This window comes from Megalobrama amblycephala, linkage group LG16 (genome assembly GCF_018812025.1).
Source record: "Megalobrama amblycephala isolate DHTTF-2021 linkage group LG16, ASM1881202v1, whole genome shotgun sequence".
Lineage (NCBI taxonomy): Eukaryota > Metazoa > Chordata > Actinopteri > Cypriniformes > Xenocyprididae > Megalobrama > Megalobrama amblycephala.
The window spans coordinates 25,781,589-25,804,842 of NC_063059.1; the positions used below are offsets into that span (position 1 = coordinate 25,781,589).

Genomic DNA, 23,254 nt, shown 5'->3' on the forward strand with positions numbered 1-23,254 from the left:
AGTAGGCGGTCTGGTGGAAGCTAGATATTTTACTTCATAACTTGTTAAATATGGATATTTTTTCTTACACAAAAGCATTGCTTCGCTTCAGAAGACCTTTATTAACCCCCCCGGAGTACACGTTTATGATGGATGGATGGATGTAGATGGAGGCACTTTCTTCAGCTCATACTCGATTCTGCTCACTGCCATTATAAAGCTCGGATGTGTCAGGATATTTATTATCTCTGATTGTGTTCATCAGAAAGAAGAAAGTCATATTCACCTCGGATGGCTTGAGGGCGAGTAAAGCTTGGGGGTAATTTTCATTTGAAAGTGAACTAATCCTTATCCTTTAAGTGCATAAATACCTTGGTCTTACTGAAGACAACATCTTAAGACAAATATGAAATAATACATAAGGCAAAGATGTCATTTATTTGATATGACAGCTTACAAAGTACAGAAACATTTGCACTGCTTGCTTGGTTCACACGTCATATGTTGATAAAAGAAACCAAAATATCTCCAGTAAACTAAAACAATAATAATATAGTCATATTGCATGTAGTCTTAGAAGAAAACTTAGGAGGAAAATCCTACAAACACTTCAGTATCATGCTACATGCACATCTGAAAAGCCAAACCAAACCTCCTACAAGAGGCAAACCAAATTATATATAATTACTCCAAACAGGAAGACATTTCGTCTGCAGGGAGATGCAGCAGGTACGATACAATCACAAATGTCATGATTCTTTCTGCTCCATGAGCTCAATTGAAAAACAGGGATATACAATGCACATGTGAAGAGAGAAACAAGCACTCACACAAAGCATTGGAATGTCTGTCAGTTTAAAAGCTCCTGCTCTATTTATTCAAATTCAGGAACACACAAATACACCTGTGATAAATGCATAAGATTACTAAACATGATTAATAAACAAACAATTAAAAATGGTCAAACTAATATTAGATTTGATAGCAATGAGTTACACATTATTTGATGCCCTAATTGTTTAGATTTCCTCATTCAAACTCTTTACAATTTACCATGAATTCATCTTTGGTCAGTGTGCACATAATGTCTAGGGCACCAATTGTTTATAGTAAACTTAAAAACCACAGTTCATCCTCATGTATATAATATTAAAATTAAAATGCCATTGAGAATTCCATCTTTATGTAATAGTTTCAAAAGTAGCCCTGACAAAAACAAACAAACAAACAAACAAAAAATGCCCTAGTTTACAAAGAAACTGCAAAAAGTCAAGCATGCTTCTCTCAGCAATAAATACACCTTATGTTCTTATAAATTTGAACTGCGAATACATGTATCTTGAGTGCTATTGTGCCTAATTTTGTGTCTTTTAGTGGCTTAGGGTGGATCAAACAACGCTGGGGAACAGGCACTTACACTGCTCCGTCATAAAAACGTAATCTTGAGATTTGAGTATAATATGCTTTACTTTTTAGTCCCAGGGTAAATGTGAGAAAAGAGCAGCAACAGCTCGACAACAGCATAGAGTCCCAACCAATGAGGAATACTTAAACAATGCAGCAAGTTGTTTGGATGAAGCGTTGGCGGGGATCCACAGACGTTCCCTCGACCTTTTAATTTACAGTCAACAGTCGTCCTTTACACCTGATGTCTCATCTTTCCTCTGCTTACCTTCTCTCTGTCTGTGGACCACTGAGTTCACCTACTGCATTTAGTCCTCAGCCTGTTGACATATATAAAGTAGTCAGGATGAAAAGAGTAACACGAAAACACAAGTATAAGTGATATAATATGAATAAGATGATACTAAACCAAACATGTAAGTGTATTGAATAATTACAGTGCCTCCTAATGTGAAATTCAAAGACAAAAAAGTACATTTGATTTTCTTAGGGTTTTATTACCGCTCTGATCTGAAAGTCGACTGCAGTTTCCTCATAAAAGCTTTTTAGCAATAAAAAAAACTGTTTTCCTGGACATTTCCTTCTGTTAAATGCGCTAAATGTAGCGTAGTAATTGAATTACAGGAAATACAAGAATCTTGTTATTGAGCGTTTGTGTTGATTTCCAGGGTGCATGTGGACAATGGAAACCTGAATGAGGGAATTGGCCAGAAATCACATCCACAATTAGTTGCTAATGAGCAGTTAGTTGCATAATTATCTGGTATGATGTAATGACAATAAGCAGGAGCAGGTGGAGAAGGACAGTGATCCCAAGTGACAGGGTTGAGCTGGTGGCATTGGAGAGGATATGACATCAAACATTTACAAAACACTAAGGAGTGGTTCCTCAATTCAAATTGGCTCAAAGGGAAAGGGAGACAATCAGAAGCAACAAGCAGCACAACATTTATTCATCATTCCAGCATCGTGCCAAATGTCAACAGTATAAACTACAAATTCATAACTTGTGTAAAAAGTAAAACATCCTATAGACACAGAGTACAGGCTAAGGCGCGGCCACATTAGCGATATTTCTGCAAATTTTTGCAGGCACAAAAGCTCCACTGTATATTGTTAATAGTTTAGCGAGGTATGAAGCACTGCTCTCACAAAAGCCACTTTTAAAGTCCCCCTGAAATCAAAATTTAAGTGTTTTAGCTTTTAGTATGAATATGTTAGCCTTAAGGTTATGAATAAGCTGGTGTGTCCCAAAACAATGACAAAATTCGCATTTAGGACATATAAACATTCAAATCTTAGTCTCTCACTTCCGCTAAAATGGATCACGGATTTTCATGACATCACATCGCACTTCAGTTTCTCGTCATCTCTGGTCCAATCAAATGCTCTCTAGAATCTGAAGTCCCGCCTCCTCCTATAGACGCTGAAGCCTTGGCTGAAATCGGTCATTTGCTCACACATTTACTAGTTTCTACATGGTGAATGTCACATAGTGCACTATATAGAGAATAGGGAAGGATTCAGACACTGTAAATAATATGCTTTCAATTGACACGAATGAAGTCCGTTTTTGCGTTAGTGTCACATGAACCGCCGCAACGCGAACACATTCTGCTCCAGAGACACGAGAGCACAGAGCGGATCATATGCGCGAGCTGGCACAGACCACAAAAGGTATCAGACCCATTTGAATTTTGCATAGAATGCTGCATGTAAGCGATATAAAGGACATTATGAGGAGAAACGGTTAGAGATTAGAAGGAGACAGAGGCTTTACTGAGTCTAACCGCTCTGGCTGAGTTGTAACATAAACAAAACGCTATTGGCTATTTTAAAAAAGGGGCGGGGCTGTTCAATATATCACCCTGTCTTCCTGTTTCAGTTGAAATTACGTCAACACACTGAATAATGCTGCACGTTCCAGTGGGCCTTTAAATCAAGAAGCTTTCTGTTGGTCAGTGCTGCACATTTGTGTGACCAATTTAAAGCCATTGCAAAACCTGTGTGAGAAAATGCAAAATTCCAGATTGTGTGGATTCCTACTAAAATGACTGCGAAAATTCACTGAATAATGGTGAATGTGACCACACCTTATAAATAAAAGGAGTATTCAAATTTCAAACTTAAAAAAAAAGGATAAAGGCCACCAATTTCATTTTTCTTTTAGAATTTCATAATTTTTGGCTACATTTATTCATGCAAAACTGTTTTGTGCAAGATTTATATTTGTGTTTTTCAAATATATATTGAAATTCAAATATACATTTGATTTATATTTGTGTTTTTCAAAATCCAGTTTCCTTTTTGCTGTTATAAAACCAGGAATTGAGTGTGATTCTGGGTTCCCATTCCTTTTGAGCAATGAATTTCAAAGTTTCCAGTTGTTCACAATTACTGGATAAGGAATCTTAAAAAAAATTGTTAAGATTACTGGCATGTATTTAAAGGGTTATTTGACCCAGAAATAAAAATATTGTCATTAATTACTTACCCTTGTGTCATTAAACACCCTTAAGACCTTTGTTCATCTTCGGAACACAAATAAAGATCTTTTTGATGAAATCTGAGAGCTTTCTGTCCCTCCATTGGGAGCAATGCAGCTACCACATTCAAGGTCCAGAAAGGTAGTAAAGACATCATTGAAGTACTCCATGTGACGCCAGTGGTTTAACCTCAATTTTATGAAGTGATGCAAGTGCTTTGTTTGCGGGGAAAAAAAAAAAAATTCACATTCTGGTCTTGAGTCAACACATGCATGAGATGTGGTGCTCCACCTACTAGAGATTGTAGGTCAATATTTTCTTGAATTTTTTTTTTTTTTTTTTTTTGTGTGTGCAAACAAAGCACTGGTGTTGCTTCATAAAATTGAGGTTAAACCAATGGAGTCACAATGATTACTTTAATGATGTCTTTACTACCATTCTGGACCTTGAAGGTGGTAGCTGTGTTGCTCAGAATGGAGCGACAGAAAGCTCTCAGATTTCATCAAAAAGATCTTTATTTGTGTTCCAAAGATGAATGAAGGTATTTTGGGTTTGGAAAGACATAAGTGTGAGTAATTAATGACAGAATTTTCATTTTTGGGTGAAATAACCCTTTAAGTGTATGTCAGATAGAAATTAGATCTAAATGTGTTTGTGGCAAAACGAGTCAAAACTGTTTTTCAAAACGAGTAAAAAAAAAAAAAAAACTCAAGTCTAGCTGACTAAATAATTTAGAACAGGGCATAACTAGAAGATTACTCACAAATTTCCATGATTTTTAAGATTTTCTATGCCTGGAAAGCATCATTTTAAAATTTCTTGATATTTCCATGTGTTCTAAGACTGCAGGAACCCTGATCATCTTAGAGTCTAGACTTATTATTTTACAGTCTATATATGAATAAGGAATAGGTTTTATTTGTAAAAAGTAAGTTGATTTGCAACTTAGTACATTCATTCTGTGTGGCATGATAGACATTCATACATGATAAACATTAAAATGACATGAAATCTAATAAGACGCCATACAGTCTCTGGAACCACATTTGGTTTACCCTGTATAATTCATTTCTGCAAGCTGCTCTGGGAGAAAAGCCAAACAGCTTTCCCCTCAATAATGATCAAATGGGATCCTGTTGGATGATGTTATAGACCATCCCGTTTACAGTCCACACACTCACACATATACATGCTTTTGTAAAAATGGAATACAATCAATTTGCTCAAGCAGTTTGTGACATGCATGAAAGGGGAAAAAAGCTAGAACCCATATCCAAAAATGTCATCCAGGAAGAGGTGCGTAAATCAAAGAGGTGCATGAACGACAATGAAGGGGATCCGGGAGCACAGTAATTGCGGGATATTAGTCGTGCTGGAGGAGGTGTGCAAGGTTCACAGTGGAAAATGACAGCCAGTGTGAAGCTGCAGACAGAAGCAGTCGGTCCCAGAGGAGGGGAGGACTGTCAGCCTGCATTCCCATTTGTCAAAGTCAATAGAGACAAGCCCGATAGCAGAAACCATCTCATGCCATGAGACAGATGGACATGGGGACATAAAGGAGACATGAGTGTAGTGAACAGGGAGGGAGAGACAGAGAGAAACCAGAAAGATTGAAGACTGAAAAAAGGAGGACGTTGATTAGTTGTTAGAAGTCAGCTGAAGTAAGGGACTTCTTTCGAAAAGCCACAGTCTCAAAGCTGGTAATAAGAACAGCACCTGAGGACGGTTGCTCTGAAGAATCCACTGCCGTTTCCTCCACAGCCTTTGTTTTAGACTCACTCTGATCCGGCTCTATAATAGGGACGTCGCTGTCCTCTGCAGAGGATGAATAGGATATTACAATTAATTCTTCATCTGGAGGAAATCATATTTTGAACTTTGTGTGTTAATACAATGTTTTGACTTACTGCTCTGGTTGGCGCCGTCTGGGGTGGGCGGCACAGCGGAATCTGCCGTGTCACTGCTGCTTGAGGTGGTAGTGTCGGCAGATTCAGCTGGTACAGACTCTTGTGTTTCACAGGAAGCTGACTGCTCCACTGAATGTGAAAAGACACTTAAGTTTCACTTCTAAGACACCAAAGAAACTCTGACATTACTAAAAAAAAACATTTAAAAAAGACAATTATTGAGCTTCAGCTTTACTTCAATTAACAAGTCTTAGTCATTTTAGTGTGTTACTAGCATGTTCTAGGTGGTCGCTAAAGTATGCTTCATTTTCTGTTTGCCACTACGTCTTTGGGTGCGTTACGTAAACTTCGTCATCAGCAGTGTTCGCAAAAACTGCGCATTCAGCCCATACCGTGAGCACATGCATGCAGTTGACTTGGTGGGTCTACTCGAGCCGTGCTTCTTGTACCTGTCCTGGATGATCCCCAGCACTGCACAATTTGTATGTCTCCCTCATCTAACACACCTGATTAAACTCACCACCTCTTAAGTGGAGACTGCAAAACTTGAATTGGGTATGTCCGATGAGGGAAACGTACAAAATATGGTGGGGGAGTCCCCAGGACAGGTTTGAAAAGCACTCCACTGGGGGCAATACTAAGGGTTGGGCTGTTGCTTGGAAGAACCAGTCGAAGTAGATCAGAAAATGGAAGTAAAACGAACAGAATATGAAGATCTAGCCAACAGTAATGGATATGCGAGGAGGTCAAAATGTAATGTCTGTACAACTTGACTTTGAAAGAGTAGAAGGAGAACACAACTATACAGACTCCAGTCTGTATGAGTTCATGGCCAATTGAAAGACTAGGATGCTTGACCATGTGTGAGATGTAATGACAGGTGCAAAAACAAAGCATACCCCAGGCCTTGCTAAGCGTCTTAGCAAGCACCGCTAAAAAGAGAAACTGTGATGTACTAAATAAAGACCATGATTATTCCACCTGTAGTTGTGGTTTCGTTTCTTTCTGGTTCTTCTGGCTGGCCGGGGGTGGTGGACATGTTATGTTCAGCCTGGTTGTTCTTGGGTTGGGCTGGACTGCTTTCAGTGCTGCTGGGCCTCAGAGGGCTCTCACCCAGACTGCTCTTAGGAGAAAGCATCTCCATTTCTTCACCCCAGTCTGACACCGGCTGGTGGCCGTCGAGTGGAGAGAAAGGGCTAAGGGGTTTGGGCCCTTCTGGTGTACTGAGCGTCTCCTGTGGGGAAGGGATATGGACTTTGGGTCTTGGGGTACGTTGCTCTTTTGGGCTGGGAGTAGAGGGTGCAGGAGAGGAAGGGGTCTTCTCTGTTGGTTTAGCATCTTTCGAGTATTCCTCATGATCTGCTTTTTCATCCTCTTCAGCATCTTCCTCTTCACCATCGCTAGCATCCTCCCACTCATCTTCATCCTCTTCAGCAAGGCCTCCATCATTCTTCTGCACAGCAGGAGAAGGTCAGGAACAAATGAAACACAGACTAATTAAAATCAACCTTCAAAAAGAACTCTTGGTACCATAATACTCAGTTACCTGTTAAGTGTTGTCAGGCCTCTTACCTTGTCTGATAATGGAGCCTTGAGGGTGCCGTCCTCAATCTCGTTTTCTTTCCCTTTGTCCTTTTCATCTTTCTCCTTCTCTTGCTCCTCCTTTCTTCCTTTCTCCTCTTCATTTTCTCCTTCCCACCGATTATCATGCATGCTTTAGGAAAGAATTATGTTGCTCAATTAATGTTGGTTCAAGAAACGCTCTCTAGAACGATAATTTCTCTACCCATAATGCCTACCCCCAAACAGCAAACGCATGTAGCAAATAATGGGTTCTGTTACCACCTGATATTAAGCTGTGTTTTTTGTGATTCGATCACAAAGGGTCAAGCTAAAAACATTTTGTGATAAGATCACAGAAACCACATATGGAGGTATTAAAAAACACATTTGACCACATTACATTTGTAATGGAAACACTATTTGTCCTGAATGAGTCCCACACCACATTGACGCGCTGCCTGCTTGCCGCCCACTCACCTAACATGTGATCGTTCTCTGACACATATGAATGTTGCTCGAAACGGATTGGTAAAAATCGTATTTCATGTGATTTTTGGCCGTTCACACTTGCTAAATCTGATCGGATTTCAAACGGATATGCACAAAAATCGGATTTGGACTGACAGTCTGAACGTAGCCTTACAGACTTGAAACGGTCACTGCGTACATATACCCATTAAGCTTGAGGCAATAGTGTATCTGATTTGTAATTTTAAGTTTCAAAATGGTGGTCATGAGCATATTCTTATTCTTTTAAACTACAGTTTAGGGCGTGCTCCTGGATGGCCAATGTTCTGCAGAGTTTAGCTCTAACTTACCCCAGCACATTTTCTAGTCATCTTGAATACACTGATTAGCTAGTTTTGGTGTGTTTAGGACTGTAGCTAAACTCTGCAGGATAGCAGACCTCCACAAGCAGGAATGGACATCCCCTTTCTTAGAGAAATGCTGGTGCCATCCAAAAAATGGGATTATTCTCCATAATGAGGAGAACTATTGCATACCTGTAGCTTTTGCCTTGACCGCGGCCCATCCCTCGTCCACGGCCTCCCTGTCTGGGTTTGCCCTGCCCCATGAAGTCCCCGAAGGTTGGTGCCTTGGGCGGTCTCTTGCTGTCTTCTGCATAACAGAGATTAGAGCAATATTTATCCTTGAAGGATGTCATGGGGCTAAGCAAGATCTTGGAAAACAATTGTACATATGAAATGTGTGGTGGAGAGAGATGACCCTGGGCTCACAGTAACAGATGGCCACCTGTCATTCTGATGGATTGCCCCTCTATGCATCACTCTTCAGGATGAGAACGGATGAGAAAAACATGCAAATGTGCCCTTGATTTGACAGCACTGTGATGAGACTTGAACGTTGTGAGGTAGATACTGGGTTTGTGAAACACTCAAAACCAATGATACTGAAGTACCCCAATTAATATTTGCAAATGGTTTCATTTCCAAAGTAAAAAAAATAATTAATACAACATTTTATTTTAGGTGTTGTGCAGATGGCCTCATTTAAAACATCTCCAGAGGATGCAAGGCCTACAGGGTATCTACAAATTGTTAAGAGTGTATGTTTAAGTAAAGCAAATTTAAGAGTTGTTACTGCAAATATTTAAGACCAATTCTGTAATAGATAAAACTAAGTGTATAATAATGCTTAAATAGTGTAAAAACAAATATTCTAAATAAAGATTAATAACACCTTTAAAGAATTATATAAATATAAAAAGTCAAATCATAAATCTAAATATAAATGCATGTTTAGATGTTGGGGCCATTAAAAAAAAAAAAAAACAGGACTAGAGGCCTGATCAGGCAGGTAGAAAAAATCCTTACTGTTGAGTCCTGAAGCATCTCCTGTTTTTCCATCCACAAATTAAAGACCTCCACAAATCACCAATTTTTATTTTATGAGTCATGTTAATGCTTTTTTAAGGGTCCACAGACACTTAGGATGTAAGTGACAGGCAATGTTTAAAGGTGCCCTAGAATTAAATATTGAATTTATACTGGCATAGTTGAATAACAAGAGTTCAGTACATGGAAAAGACATACACACACCATTTTTAGTGATATTTGTGAATTGTCTTTCTAAATGTTTCGTTAGCATGTTGCTAATGTACTGTTAAATGTGGTTAAAGTTACCATCGTTTATTACTGTATTCACGGAGACAAGAGAGCCGTCGCTATTTTCATTTTTAAACACTTGCAGTCTGTATAATGCATAAACACAACTTCATTCTTTATAAATCTCTCCAACAGTGTGTAATGTTAGCTTTAGCCATGCAGCATAGCCTCAAACTCATTCAGAATCAAATGTAATACATCCAAATAAATACTGTTCTCACATGATCCTATGTATGCATGCAGCATGCATGACGAACATCTTGTAAAGATCCATTTTGAGGGTTATATTAGCTGTGTGAACTTTGTTTATGCTGTTCAAGGCAAGCGTGAGCTCCGGGGGAGGGGGAGCGCGAGAATTAAAGGGGCCGCAACCTATATATCGGTGCATAGTTAATGATGCCCCAAAATAGGCAGTTAAAAAAATGAATTTAAAAAAATCTATGGGGTATTTTGAGCTGAAACTTCACAGACACATTCAGGGGACACCTTAGACTTATATTACATCTTTTAAAAAGAAGTTCTAGGGCACCTTTAAGGAAATTAAGATGACAAACTGTTTAGAGACTTATTTACCACTGTCAAAACTAAAATTTAAACGGTTAGTTCTCCCAAAAATTCTGTCATTAATTACTCACCCTCATTTTGTTCCACATCCGTAAGACCTTCATTCATCTTCGGAACACAAATGAAGATATTTATGAAATCTGAGAGCTTTCTGTCCTTCCATAGAGATCCAACGCAACTACCACTCCACTTCAAGGTCCAGAAAAGTAGTAAATACATCATTAAAGTAATCCATGTGACTCCAGTGGTTTAACCCCAGTTTTTATGAAGTGACACAAATGCTTTGTTTTTGTTTTTTGCGCAAAAAAACCCCAACATAATTTACCACTTTATTTACAAAAATATTGATCTGCAACGTGCGTTCACAATACATGCGTGTTGTGTCCAGAGACCCACGCGCCAACAACGTATATGCGCGAGTGTTCAAGAGAGCACCATGACACATGCGTTTTGTGTTCACGCGAGAGCTGATGTTGCGTGAACACACTTTGGATAATAATATTTTGTAAATAAAGTGGTAAATTATGTTTTTTTGCACAAACAAAGCACTTGTCTCGCCTCATAAGATTTAGGTTAAACCACTGGAGTTACATGGAGTACTTTAATGATGTCTCTCCTATCTTTCTGGACCTCGAAAGTGGTAGTTTCTTTGGATCTCTATGGAGGCACAGAAACCTTTCAGATTTCATTAAAAATATCTTCATTTGTGTTCCGAAGGTGAACAAAGGTCTTATGGATGTGGAACGATGCAAGGTTGAGTAATTGATGACAGAATTTTAATTTTTGGGTGAACTAATCCTTTAAGTTGTTACCATTAGTCAAAACTAGAATTTGAAACACTTAAATTTACAGTGTTAATTTACAGTAACACTTCATTTACAGTTTTGCTACTTACGTTAATGATATTATATGACAGACTAATCTCAGCTTTTACTTTGAGTTTTTAAGGAGGAAAAAAGGTCAATCAAGTAAAGTGGCCGGTTGCATGTTTTCTGCTCAGCAAAATAACCGGGAAGCAAGTGTGTAATAATGGCTAGGCAACTGGCAGAAAGCAATTATGCGCTATCCAGAGAGCTGCATCTTATGACAATAGATAATCCAATCAGATACACACCCATCCACTATAACTTATGACAGAATGGGATGCAATTAGAAACTATCAGTGCAGGAACAGCTGTTTGTTTGCACTCAGACTAGGGTCAATGTGAAGTGGGGTAAATAGACATTCGGCACACACACACACACACACACACACAGTCCCATGCCTTTAGCTGACCTGAAGGTCCACTGCGTTGCTGTACATGGGCATTGCGCCCCCTAGCTGCTGAGAGACCACAGCACAGAACATCACCAAACAGCCAAAAAGACAAGTTTCACAAAGCAGAAACGTCATAAATGTGTACATGTAACTACATGTAACAGTCTATTGATTGGCTATATAAAATAAAAGACACTATAGTAATGTGTGGTGACATTCATGATTTGTGCTGAACAGGTGTCAGGTGGTCACTCTGGTGGGTGTGTTTGTGATTTAAATGCAATTTACCTCTCCTGTTGCTTTGTTCTTGTGTGCCCTCTCCGGCCACAGCTGAGTCCTCCTTGAACCTGTGAAAACGCCTCAGGGTCACTGGCTGTCTTATTCTCACCCTGTCAGCATGCATTAATCCTATCCAGAGTCTTTCTCTGTCTCTCTTTTTAACACTGACAGAAATAAAATTGTCAGAGCTGAACTTAAAGGGATAATTCACCCCAAAATAATAATTCTGTCATGACAATCTTCTAAAGAAATGTTAAAGAATGTACAGGTGCTGGTCATACAATTAGAATATCATGAAAAAGTTCATTTTTTTATTGTAAATTATTTTTAAAAATGAAACTTTCATATATTCTAGATTCCCTACATGTAAAGTAAAACATTTCAAAAGTTTTTTTTTTAATTTTGATGATTAGAGCGTACAGCTCATGAAAGTCCAAAATCCAGTATCTCAAAATATTAGAATATTTCCTAAGATCAATCAAAAAATGGATTTTCAAAACAGAAAAATTCAAGTTCTTTAAAGTATGTTCATTTGTGCACTCAATACTTGGTCGGCAGCACATATTACAGCAAATGACTTGCTCCTAGCACAAATTACAGCATCAGTGAAGTGTGGCATGGAAGTGATCAGCCTGTGGCACTGCTGAGGCACTATTGAGCCTTCAGATCATCTGTATATTGTTGGATCGACTGTTTCTCATCTTTCTCTTGAAAATATTCCATAGATTCAGGGGTCAGGCATGTTGGCTGGCCAATAAAACACAGTAATATCATGGTCAGCAAACCACTTGGAAGTGGTTTTTGCACTGTGGGCAGGTGCGAAAGTCCTGCTGGAAAAGGAAATCAGCATCTCCATAAAGCTTGTCAGCAGATGGAAGCATAAAGTGCTCCAAAATCTCCTGGAAGATGGCTGCATTGACTTTGCACTTGATAAAACACAATGGACCAACACCAGCAGACGTCACGGCCCCCCAAATCATTACTAACTTCAGAAACTTCCCACTAGACTTCAAGCAGCTTGGCTTCTGTGCCTCTCCAGTCTTCCTTCAGACTCTGGGACCATGATTTCAACATGAAATGCAAAATTTTCTTTTATCTGAAAAGAGGACTTTCGACCACTGTTCACTGTCCAGTTCTTTTTCTCCTTAGCCCAGGTAAGATGCTTCTGACGTTGTTTCTGTTTCAGAAGTGGCTTGGTAGTCCCTTTCCTGAAGATGTCTGAGTGTGGTGACTCTTGATGCGCTGACTCCGGCTTCATTTGACTCATTGTGAAGCTCTCCCAAGTGTGTGAATTGGCTTTACTTGACAGTATTCTCAAGCTTGTGGTCATCCCTGTTGCTTGTGCACCTTTGCCTACCCAATTTCTTCCTTCTAGTCAACTTTGCATTTAATATGCTTTGATACATCACTCTGTAAACAGCCACCACATTCAGTAATGACCATCTGTGACTTACTCTCTTTGTGGAGGGTATCAATGATTGTCTCCTGGACCATTGCCATGTCAGCAGTCTTCCCCATTAGTGTGGTTTCAAAGAACAAGAGATACCCGGAATGTATACTGTAGGGATGGTCATTTAATGAAACTCAAATGTAAATATTCTAATATTCTGAGATACTGGATTTTGGACTTTCATGAGCTGTACGCTCTAATCATCAAAATATTAAAAAAAACTTTTTTATTTTTGTTTTACTTTACATGTAGTGAATCTAGAATATATGAAGGTTTCATTTTAAAAAATAATTTACAATGAAAAAATTAACTTTTTCATGATACTCTAATTATATGACCAGCACCTGTACTGGTCTCTTTTCACCATATAGTGAATGTGTAGAATTAATTTCTTCTTTTGTATTCTACAGAAGAAAGTAGGACATATGGGTTCGGAACAAAATGAGGGTGAATAAAACATGACAGAAATACATTTTTGAGTAAACTGGCCCTTTAAGTGTTTAATGGCTCATAGATATAATAGTCAGCATTTATGTCTTTGAAACTCACATTGTATCTGTTTTCTGCGCATCCCACTCTCGTTTCCACTGGCCAGTGGCATTACGGTGACGAGCCAGCCGTTCTTCGTCAATCTGCTCTCGCTCCTTTTTCCAGCGGAGATATTCGGCTCTTTCTCGACCCGTCATGGATAATGTCATATCCACTGAGCCTTTACCACTTGGCCTACGATTCTGTTATGAGATGGAAACAGAGAATGAGAGTTTGAAAAAGAAAAAAGGCAATGAGATGAGAAAATAAAAGCAAGATTTTTACATTTTCTGAAGAAAATGACTGGCGGCAACTCATGCAAAGTGTGCCTTCACAATGTTAGGGTATTGTGGGTGGTTGCCAGAGTGTTTCTATGCAGTTGCTAAGCAGGTCAGAGTGCGTTGCTATGCAGTTGTATATGCATTAATAATGTAATGTTTTCCTGTGATCACAAAGCTGAATTTTCAGCAGCAATTACTCCAGTCTTCAGTGTCACATGATCCTTCAGAAATCATGCTAATAAGCTAATTTGGTGCTCAAGAAACATTTCTTATTATTATCAATGTTGAAAACAGTTGTGCTGCTTAATTTTTTTGTGGAAACTGTGATTTTTTTAGGATGTTCAAAAGATTTTTTTGTAACAATGTTGTACAAACAAATGTTGTCTTTACTGTCACTTTTTATCAGTTTAATGCATCCTATTAATGTGGTCTTACTGACCCCAAACCTTTGAACAGTAGTGTATGTGTCTTGTGTTTTAAGCTAAACCAAACAAATTAAAATGTTCAGTACCGTCCATTCTTTCTCGACCTCTGCACCAGTCTTCACATTGTCAAAGTCAACTCCACCCCAGTTGCGCACATGTCGTCGGCTTCCCTCTTTGCGGTCAATGTCTGGGATTGGCCCACTGCGCCGTGGATCATCCAGGAAGTTCCTGATGGGGTTCTTCTCTCCATCAGCCTGCAAAGGATAAATGTGTGTGAAAATATCACCTAGATAATGGCTGGAAAAAAAGTTGGGTTGATCGAAACATACCCTTTGACCCCTCTCATATTCAGCAATCTTTTCCATCTCCTCATTCATCTTCTCTATGTTCTGTCTTCTTTTCTCCTCCCACTCCTGAAGATGAAAAACTGGATATCAACTAATTTTCGAATACTTGTAGATTATGATTCTGGTGTCTACATACTAAAACTTTGGTACTGTTTTCAAAGATCTAAAATATTCAAAAAGAACATTCATAAAGAATACTTCCTGTCAGTGCTTTAAAAAAATTCCTTATATTTATTTAAACAGCAATGTTTCATCTTACAACGATATAATATATGCTTGAAGCACGGCTGTGTATAAATAATGAATTTTGCAAGCAACAGCAATCAGGGACTTACAAAGTCATTTGGAGGAGTGTAAAATGAACAGAAAGGAGAATGTAAGCAAATTAATGTACCACAACAATATTCTACAATATCTTAACTACAAAATGATTTATAACAAGTCAGTGGTGACCTTTGATTTCCTGTCTGAGCCTGGCCCTCCTTGTGTTCCTCCTCCTCCTCCTCCTCCTCCTCCTCCTCCTCCTCCTCCTCCTCCTCCTCCTCCTCCTCCTCCTCCTCCTCCTCCTCCTCCTCCTCCTCCTCCCCTCCGCCCTCCTCTAGAGGAGCGTTCAGTACGAGCAGGACCCTCTCCACCTTCACCATCCTGAGGTTGTCTGTCTGGCCACGGTTCACCTCTGTTTGGACGAGGCTCTCTTCTTCCCCCGCGGTGGCCACCTCTGCTCAGCCGGCCTGATCCGGTTCTGTTGGGGGGACTCTCACAGCGAGGCCGACCAGACTCTTCTTCTTCTAGACCCTGGTCACCACGATTACCAGCTGGTTTCCTGTCATTCACCACACGCTTCTCCTAGAAAGGCAGTATACATTTTTTGTGGTTTTTATTCCATGAGTAAAAAGCTTATGACCTGTTTTTTGAGTTAATTTCATGAGGCAGTGTTATTTTAGTATTTTTTATAGTATTATGGATTTATTCATGTATATATTATTATAGTATTTTAGTATTTTATATATATATATATATATATATATATATATATATATATATATATATATATATATATATATATATATATATATATATATATATATATATATTTTTTTTTTTTTTTTTTTTTTTTTTTTTTACAAATTATAGAATTTATGTATTAATATTTTGAATTGCCTTTTATATTTTCAGTTTTCATTTTAATTTTAGTTTAAGTAAATGTATGCGCTTTTGTCATTTTTATTAGTTTTTGTTTAAAAAACAAATTGTTCAGCTTAAATTTATTTTTTATTTGACTTTTATTTATTTTAATAATTCAACTTCAACTTTGCCAATTTCTAATTTTCTAGGTTTTTCAATTAATATTTTATATTTTATTTTACATTTATTTTAATTAACTAAAACTATTTTTAATATCAAAACAGCAAATAACATTATCAGTGAATCAGATTCTTTACAGGGCAGTGATTTCCATGTCAATCTGTCTAGTTCAACAAGTTTATTTTAAGAAAATTCTTTTATTCCAGTTATGGAAAGGCATGACCTTCACAGACCACAATAGGTGGCTCAATCACAGCTACATGAGCCATCTGTGATCCACTGAAACTCTGCAGGTATTGATTAAAATGCTCTGCAGCTTGTCTCAACCTTCCCCAGGTGGGAAATTAAAATTCTCAGAGCTATAAGGAACGGGAGTGGCAATTAACTTCTACAGGCTCTTGTTCTCTATTGAAGCTGGTGCAAATAATTATTGGTCTTCAAAAATAAAACTTGAATTAAGAAACACAGGTACTTATCCAATACATACTTGCGTATTCACTTCCCATTTAATATTTTAGTTTTAAAGAGCCATCTGTCTGACAAACTATGGACTTTAGGGCTGTGAAGATATACATCACAGTTCTCAGGGGTGTGCAATGTCTATGTCGATAACAAAAATAAATCCACATTTTTGATCGAATCGGATGAGTCAGTGATTCAATGACCCATTCATCACACAGTCACTTACTTTGTTCCTGAATGAATCAGCTGTTTAGACTAACTGGTTGATTAAATGACTCACTCTTTAAGATTGTAACTTACAGTCACCTACTGATGCTTTTTGTTTCACATTTCAGTTTTTTTTTTAATACATTCCGTTTTTCAATATCCAAATTCTCATTTAAGCAAATGTATTTGCAGTGTAATTGCATTCACCTCACCTATTCTGAGCTTTATTAAACAGTCTATGTACATCTAAACACCACCTTAGATGCAGCTTCTGTGTCACCTTCGCATTGCAAAGAGGGATTTTGTTGATCGATTTCATTTAAATGGTAAAAGCCCTATAACACCATTTATTCTAATTACGTTTTATTAAATGTAAGAATTTGACATACAGGGAGTGCAGAATTATTAGGCAAGTTGATTTTTTGATCATATTTTTTTTCCCAAGTACATTTTACCAATTCCAATCCACATCAATCATAATAACTACTATTAATATTGTTTTTAATCATTTATAAGTGATACATAATTGTTCATGAAGGCTGGAAATGAAAAATGCCTTATATTCAGGTGTGCAGAATTATTAGGCAGGTTTTCTTTTACAGGCCAAATGAGCCAAAAAAGAGATTTAACTCAGACTGAAAAGTCAAAAATGATTAAATACTCATGAGAAGGACGCAATACTAATGCAATACTAGAAATTGCAAAGTTAAAGCATGACCAATGGACAGCAAAACGCTCATTGGGTCAGCGGGGTCATACAAAAACAGGTGGAAAAGAAAAGACGCATGTTAACTGCAAAAGAATGAAGAATTAAGGTGAAGAATTAAGTGTGAAACCATCAGGAACCCTTTAGTCTCCAGCGCCACCATTTTCCAGAACTGCAACCTACCTGGAGTCTCCAGAAGTGTGAGGTGTCAGGATCTCAGAGACTTAGGCTAGCTAAAGAATCCTAAAAAATGACCCGCTCTTAATAAAAATCACAAGCTGAAGTGTTATAAAATACATTAAGACTGGGTTTTTATAGGCCTTATAGACAGACAGATTGAGAGTGACTCTTGAAGGACCAGCACCACATCCTCTTGTACCACCGTTTGAAGAATTTATCTTCCAGAATCTGGCAGTAAGGTGTGGGAGTTCACTTTTAGTCCATCTCTTATCCTGAAATGTCCGTCTTGCAGATATGGACTAAAAATTATCTTCTAAAACTTACTGTCAGATTTTGGAAGATGAATTCTTCAAACGGTGGTACAAGAGGATGTGGTGCTGGTCCTTCAAGAGTCACTCTCAATCTGTCTGTCTATAAGGCCTATAAAAACCCAGTCTTAATGTATTTTATAACACTTCAGCTTGTGATTTTTATTAAGAGCGGGTCATTTTTTAGGATTCTTTAGCTAGCCTAAGTCTCTGAGATCCTGACACCTCACACTTCTGGAGACTCCAGGTAGGTTGCAGTTCTGGAAAATGGTGGCGCTGGAGACTAAAGGGTTCCTGATGGTTTCACACTTAATTCTTCACCTTAATTCTTCATTCTTTTGCAGTTAACATGCGTCTTTTCTTTTCCACCTGTTTTTGTATGACCCCGCTGACCCAATGAGCGTTTTGCTGTCCATTGGTCATGCTTTAACTTTGCAATTTCTAGTATTGCATTAGTATTGCGTCCTTCTCATGAGTATTTAATCATTTTTGACTTTTCAGTCTGAGTTAAATCTCTTTTTTGGCTCATTTGGCCTGTAAAAGAAAACCTGCCTAATAATTCTGCACACCTGAATAATAGGCGTTTTTCATTTCCAGCCTTCATGAACTATTATGTATCACTTATAAATGATTAAAAACAATATTAATGGTAGTTATTAAGATTGATGTGGATTGGAATTGGTAAAATGTACTTGGAAAAAAAATATGATCAGAAAATCAACTTGCCTAATAATTCTGCACTCCCTGTAGATTACCTTATAAAAAGGTAAAATTGTCCCTGTAAATCAAATTGAGGGGGTAAATATCACCATTTAAAGGGATAGTTCACACAAGAATATATATTTTTTAATTTATTTTATTACTGTTTACTTGTCTTTAATAATATTTGAAATTTATATTAGTAAGGATAGTAGTTTTTGTTGTGAAAAATTGAGAATTGGAATCGGAAAATTTCAATGGTATCTGAAATTTGGTGCCATAACCTTATTTATTAAGGTTTTGTGGGTCAAACACAATGAAAACAATAACTATTCTAATTAATTAATTAATTATTTGTGGTGGGGCCAAGGTTATGAGTGGTTTACACTATATATATACACACACACACACATGCTCAGCGTAAATGAGTTTGAAAAGTAACATTTTAAACAATATCTCAATGAACACAAAAATAATTTCCAAAATGTTGACAAGACTAAGTTTAATATAACATTTGTTTAACTTATAACATGAAGGTAAGGTTACTAATAGAACTTAGATTACATATTTTTCAGTTTTACTCAAATTAGGGTGATGCAAAAATGAGTACACCCCACAACAAAAACTACTACATCTAGTACTTTGTATGGCCTCCATGATTTTTAATGACAGCACCAAGTCTTCTAGGCATGGAATGAACAAGTTGGCAACATTTTGCAACATCTGTCTTTTTCCATTCTTCAAGAATGACCTCTTTTAGAGAATGGATGCTGGTTGGAGAGTGATGCTCATCTTGTCTCTTCAGAATTCCCCATAGGTGTTCGATTGGGTTCAGATCAGGAGCCACTGAATCACTTTCACCCTGTTCTTCTTCAGAAATCCAACAGTGGCCTTAGATGTGTGTTTAGGATCATTGTCATGTTGGAAAAGTGCATGACGGCCAAGGGCACGGAGTGATGGTAGCATCTTCTCTTTCAGTATAGAGCAGTACATCTGTGAATTCATGATGCCATCAATGAAATGCAACTCCCGACACCAGCAGCACTCATGCAGCCCCACATAAGGACACTGCCACCACCATGTTTCACTGTAGGCACCATGCATTTTTCTTTGTATTCCTCACCTTTGCGACGCCATACAGTTTTGAAGCCATCAGTTCCAAAAACATTTATCTTGGTCTCATCACTCCAGAGTATAGAGTCCCAGTAGTCTTCATCTTTGTCAGCATGAGCCCTGGCAAACTCTAGGCGGGATTTTTTGTGCCTTTAGGAGAGGCTTCTTTCGTGGACGGCACCCGTGCATATCATTCCTCTGCAGTGTACGACCTATTGTGTCACGGGAAGTAGTCACCCCAGTTTGGCTTTCTACTTCTTTAGATAACTGCAGTGAACTTGCATGCTGATTTTCTTCAACTCTTCTCATCAGAAGACACTCCTGTCTAGGTGTTAACTTCCGCGGACGACCTGGACATCTCTGTGAGATGGCTGCAGTTCCATCTTTTTAAAATTTTTATACCACTTTTGCTACAGTATTCTGGCTGAAAAGTAAAGCTTTACTGATCTTTTTGTAGCCTCCACCCTTCTGGTGTAAAGAAATTATTTTCTTTCTCAGGTCTTGTGACATTTCTCTTCCATGTGGTGCCATTGCTGACAGCATGAAATGGGAAGGGGTTTTAACATCCTTTTATCGTCAACTGTCTGCTGGACAGCTGTGTAATGAATAATTAGACTCACCTCTGGTTGAATTCTTGTTAAATTAGACATTTGTAGTCTAAAATTTAGCTTTGCTCCAGAGACTTTCAGTGGGGTGTACTCATTTTTGCATCACCCTAATTTGAATAAAACTGAAAATTTTGTTCTCCAAGTTATATTATTAACCTTACTTTCGTGTTATAAGTTAAACAGATGTTATATTAATCTTTGTCTTGTCAACATTTTGGAAAATGTTTTTGTGCTCATTGAGATGTTGCTTAAAATGTAAAAATACACAAGAGAGATGGCATCTGATCCTACAGACAGTCATTTTTTTTTTTTTTTTGTTGCAAAAGAAATGATAACATAATATATTTAATCATGGCACATTGTGGTAAATGGTGCTTCTATAAAATCATTCTGCCATCTGTCTTTACCGCAACTGGTTTAGACAAGTCGACTGTCACTGTGAAGTTCTCCTTCTCCGTCTTTCTCCGTTCCGACTCAGGCTCATGAGGGCGGGGTTTGCGAGTTGTTGTCACGGCGATGCCCTCCTGTTCAGCCTTCTTCTTATCTTCCTGTATTTCCTGGTGACACAAGAGAAAGAAAAGTAAACTAAATTAATTAATAAAATCTGATCAAGTTAAAAGCCTTGAATCTGAGCATCTCAAGGACTGAATGCACGTACAATGAATAACAACCAAAACCAACTCAAGTCAAAATAAATAATTATTAGTACACAAAATAAACAAAGTAGCAGAAGGCTATCAAATTTCATCATCTGAATTCACCTGATATCTCTTGACCAAAGCCTCATTCTTCTTCCTTAGAGCTTCAATCCTTTTGTCTAGCTCAGCATCTTTCTCCTCCTTTGTCTTTAGATCCACCACAGCAGACTGACCATAAGAGAAGAGAGAGATGACACACAACTGCAGCAAATACATGAGACTAAGGAAACAACAATGTGATTAAGTTTTTTTTTTTTTTTTGGTTACCACACTGGGGCGACATGTTCACCATATTTAGACCAGATCTGACCTCTCGGTCTGAACTACTACTGGGAATAATTTGTCCAGGAATGAGCATATTATTGACTACATGTTTAACGTAAAATAAAATTATATACACAATTTATATAATAATATATACATAATTCCCCATACAAAGTATCTGAAATATACAAAATGCATGTGCACATGCACGCACACATTTATGTATGTGTGTGCATATATATTTCTGTGATGGCAAAGCTGAATTTTCAGCAGCCATTACTCCAGTCTTCAGTGTCACATGGTCCAGAAATATTGCATACATTTAATAAGGTTAGAAAAATTGCCCTTATAAAAAGGTAACATTGTCCCTGTAAATCAAATTGAGGGGGTAAATATCACCATTTAAAGGGATAGTTCACACAAAAAAATATATATTTTTTTAATTTATTTTATTACTGTTTACTTGTCTCAGAAATCCGTCTAATATGATGATTTGGTGAACAAGAAATATTTCAAGAACATCTTGTATGATAGAATGAAGATATTGAGCCTCACCATGGCTGGAAGCCTGTCCTAAAACAAAAGGTGTAGAGCTGAAGAAACTCCTATACCTAAACGGGAAGAGACCAAGATAAATGATGATGCAATGGGGGCAAAATGTACAAAAGTGTTTTTATTTTTTTGACAAATGTAATTGCATGCTTGATCACACGACCCTATTCAAACCACACAATATTTGGAGAGGTTGGCATCACCATAAACCCTCTTATGAACACAGACTAGGCTGTATAAAGCCCTGCATAAGCGTATTAGTGAGAACAACACCACGAACAAGCGAGCTAAACGTCCGTATTCATTGGCAGTGTGTTTACAGTAAACTATGTATCTAAATGGAGTGTGTGAACTATAACAATGTATCAATATCATCAGAGAAACCGCCAAGTGTCTCTGTGCCCAATTCAGCAGTCGTGCTCAAGTCGTTTTTTGATTTGCTCAGTGAAACAAAAAGGCAGTTGAAAATTACATACAAACATACTCAAGAACATATGTAAATGCATGCATAAGAGCTTTACAATTTCACATTGTTTTACCTCTGGCAAGTGCAGCGCCCCTAAAAGTGGCTTGTAAGGTGCACTCGATCAACAGGGACCGAGTATCACTCAATCTACTTCCGTTAACATTAGCTTCCACTTCCAGATGGGACGTGAGCGTCAAAAGAGGCGGAATTACAAAATAAAAGTCATTTAGTATGGTATTTGACCAATTTTATTTGGTATAGCTGGAAGAGAAAAGCATTCAAAAAACAAAGGGTATAATTAATTAAATAAATCTACAACTGCCAAATACTTACTAAAGTCGCATTATTACTGTGCAATTTTTTTTTATTGTTAAACTGCATTGGGCAGAATTAATGCATTTTTACATTAAAAATACATTTGAAGTTTGCAATTAACATTATAAATACGAAATTGTAAATATAGAAACATAAAATATGAAGAAATGGGTTGTAAAAGCAGCTCATGGTACTGAGTGTTTTAGGCTTACAGCACCATCTGCTGGAAACAGCTTGACATGCAAAGACTATCTATCTATCTATCTATCTATCTATCTATCTATCTATCTATCTATCTATCTGTCTGTCTGTCTGTCTGTCTGTCTGTCCGTCCGTCCGTCCATCCGTCATCAGATGATTTCATAAGGCTGTGGCTGGAAGTCAGCTGTAGTTGTGTTTTGCTTTCTTTCTGTTATGGTTGTTCCTCTGTCCTTCTGTGATTCAGCTTGTTATCACTTAATTATGTCTGTCTATTCTAGGATGGATGCATCCACTAAAATTATTGAACGCCTCATTCAGTTCCACTGGATAGACATCGCAATAAGCTCTAGTATTTCTTGATTTTCAAGATAACTCACTCATGCCTTCAGAGGTGTAAAGTACTTGAGTAAATGTAATTAGTTACTGTACTTAAGTATCTTTTGGCTACTTTGTAGTTGTACTGAGTATCAAAGATATTGGCAACTTGTACTCTCTACTTGACTACATTTTTGAGCAAGTAAATGTACTTTTTACTCCAATACATTTGTGATGAGTAATGCAATTACAAATTAC

At 37.7% G+C, this 23,254-nt stretch overlaps 1 protein-coding gene across 3 annotated transcripts; it reads right to left on the reverse strand.

Moving 5' to 3' along the window:
* Positions 1-398: 398 nt before the first annotated feature.
* Positions 399-22,384, reverse strand: ccdc9 (coiled-coil domain containing 9). Of its 3 annotated transcripts, none has more exons than XM_048160181.1 (16): positions 22,239-22,384; positions 21,703-21,758; positions 20,947-21,051; positions 20,593-20,742; positions 15,051-15,443; positions 14,580-14,663; positions 14,337-14,504; positions 13,566-13,747; positions 11,576-11,634; positions 11,306-11,350; positions 8,344-8,458; positions 7,349-7,490; positions 6,758-7,229; positions 5,777-5,905; positions 5,586-5,684; positions 399-1,703 (listed from the first exon to the last, which is right to left on the reverse strand). In XM_048160181.1, exons 2-16 carry the CDS (start codon positions 21,703-21,705, stop codon positions 1,699-1,701), a joined length of 2,151 nt encoding a protein of 716 aa, XP_048016138.1. In that variant the 5' UTR covers positions 21,706-21,758; positions 22,239-22,384; the 3' UTR covers positions 399-1,698. The 3 variants fall into 3 exon arrangements, with proteins under 3 accessions (XP_048016138.1, XP_048016137.1, XP_048016139.1); XM_048160180.1 differs by having other exon boundaries at positions 11,306-11,353; XM_048160182.1 differs by lacking the exon at positions 11,306-11,350.
* Between the last annotated feature and the right edge of the window lie 870 nt (positions 22,385-23,254).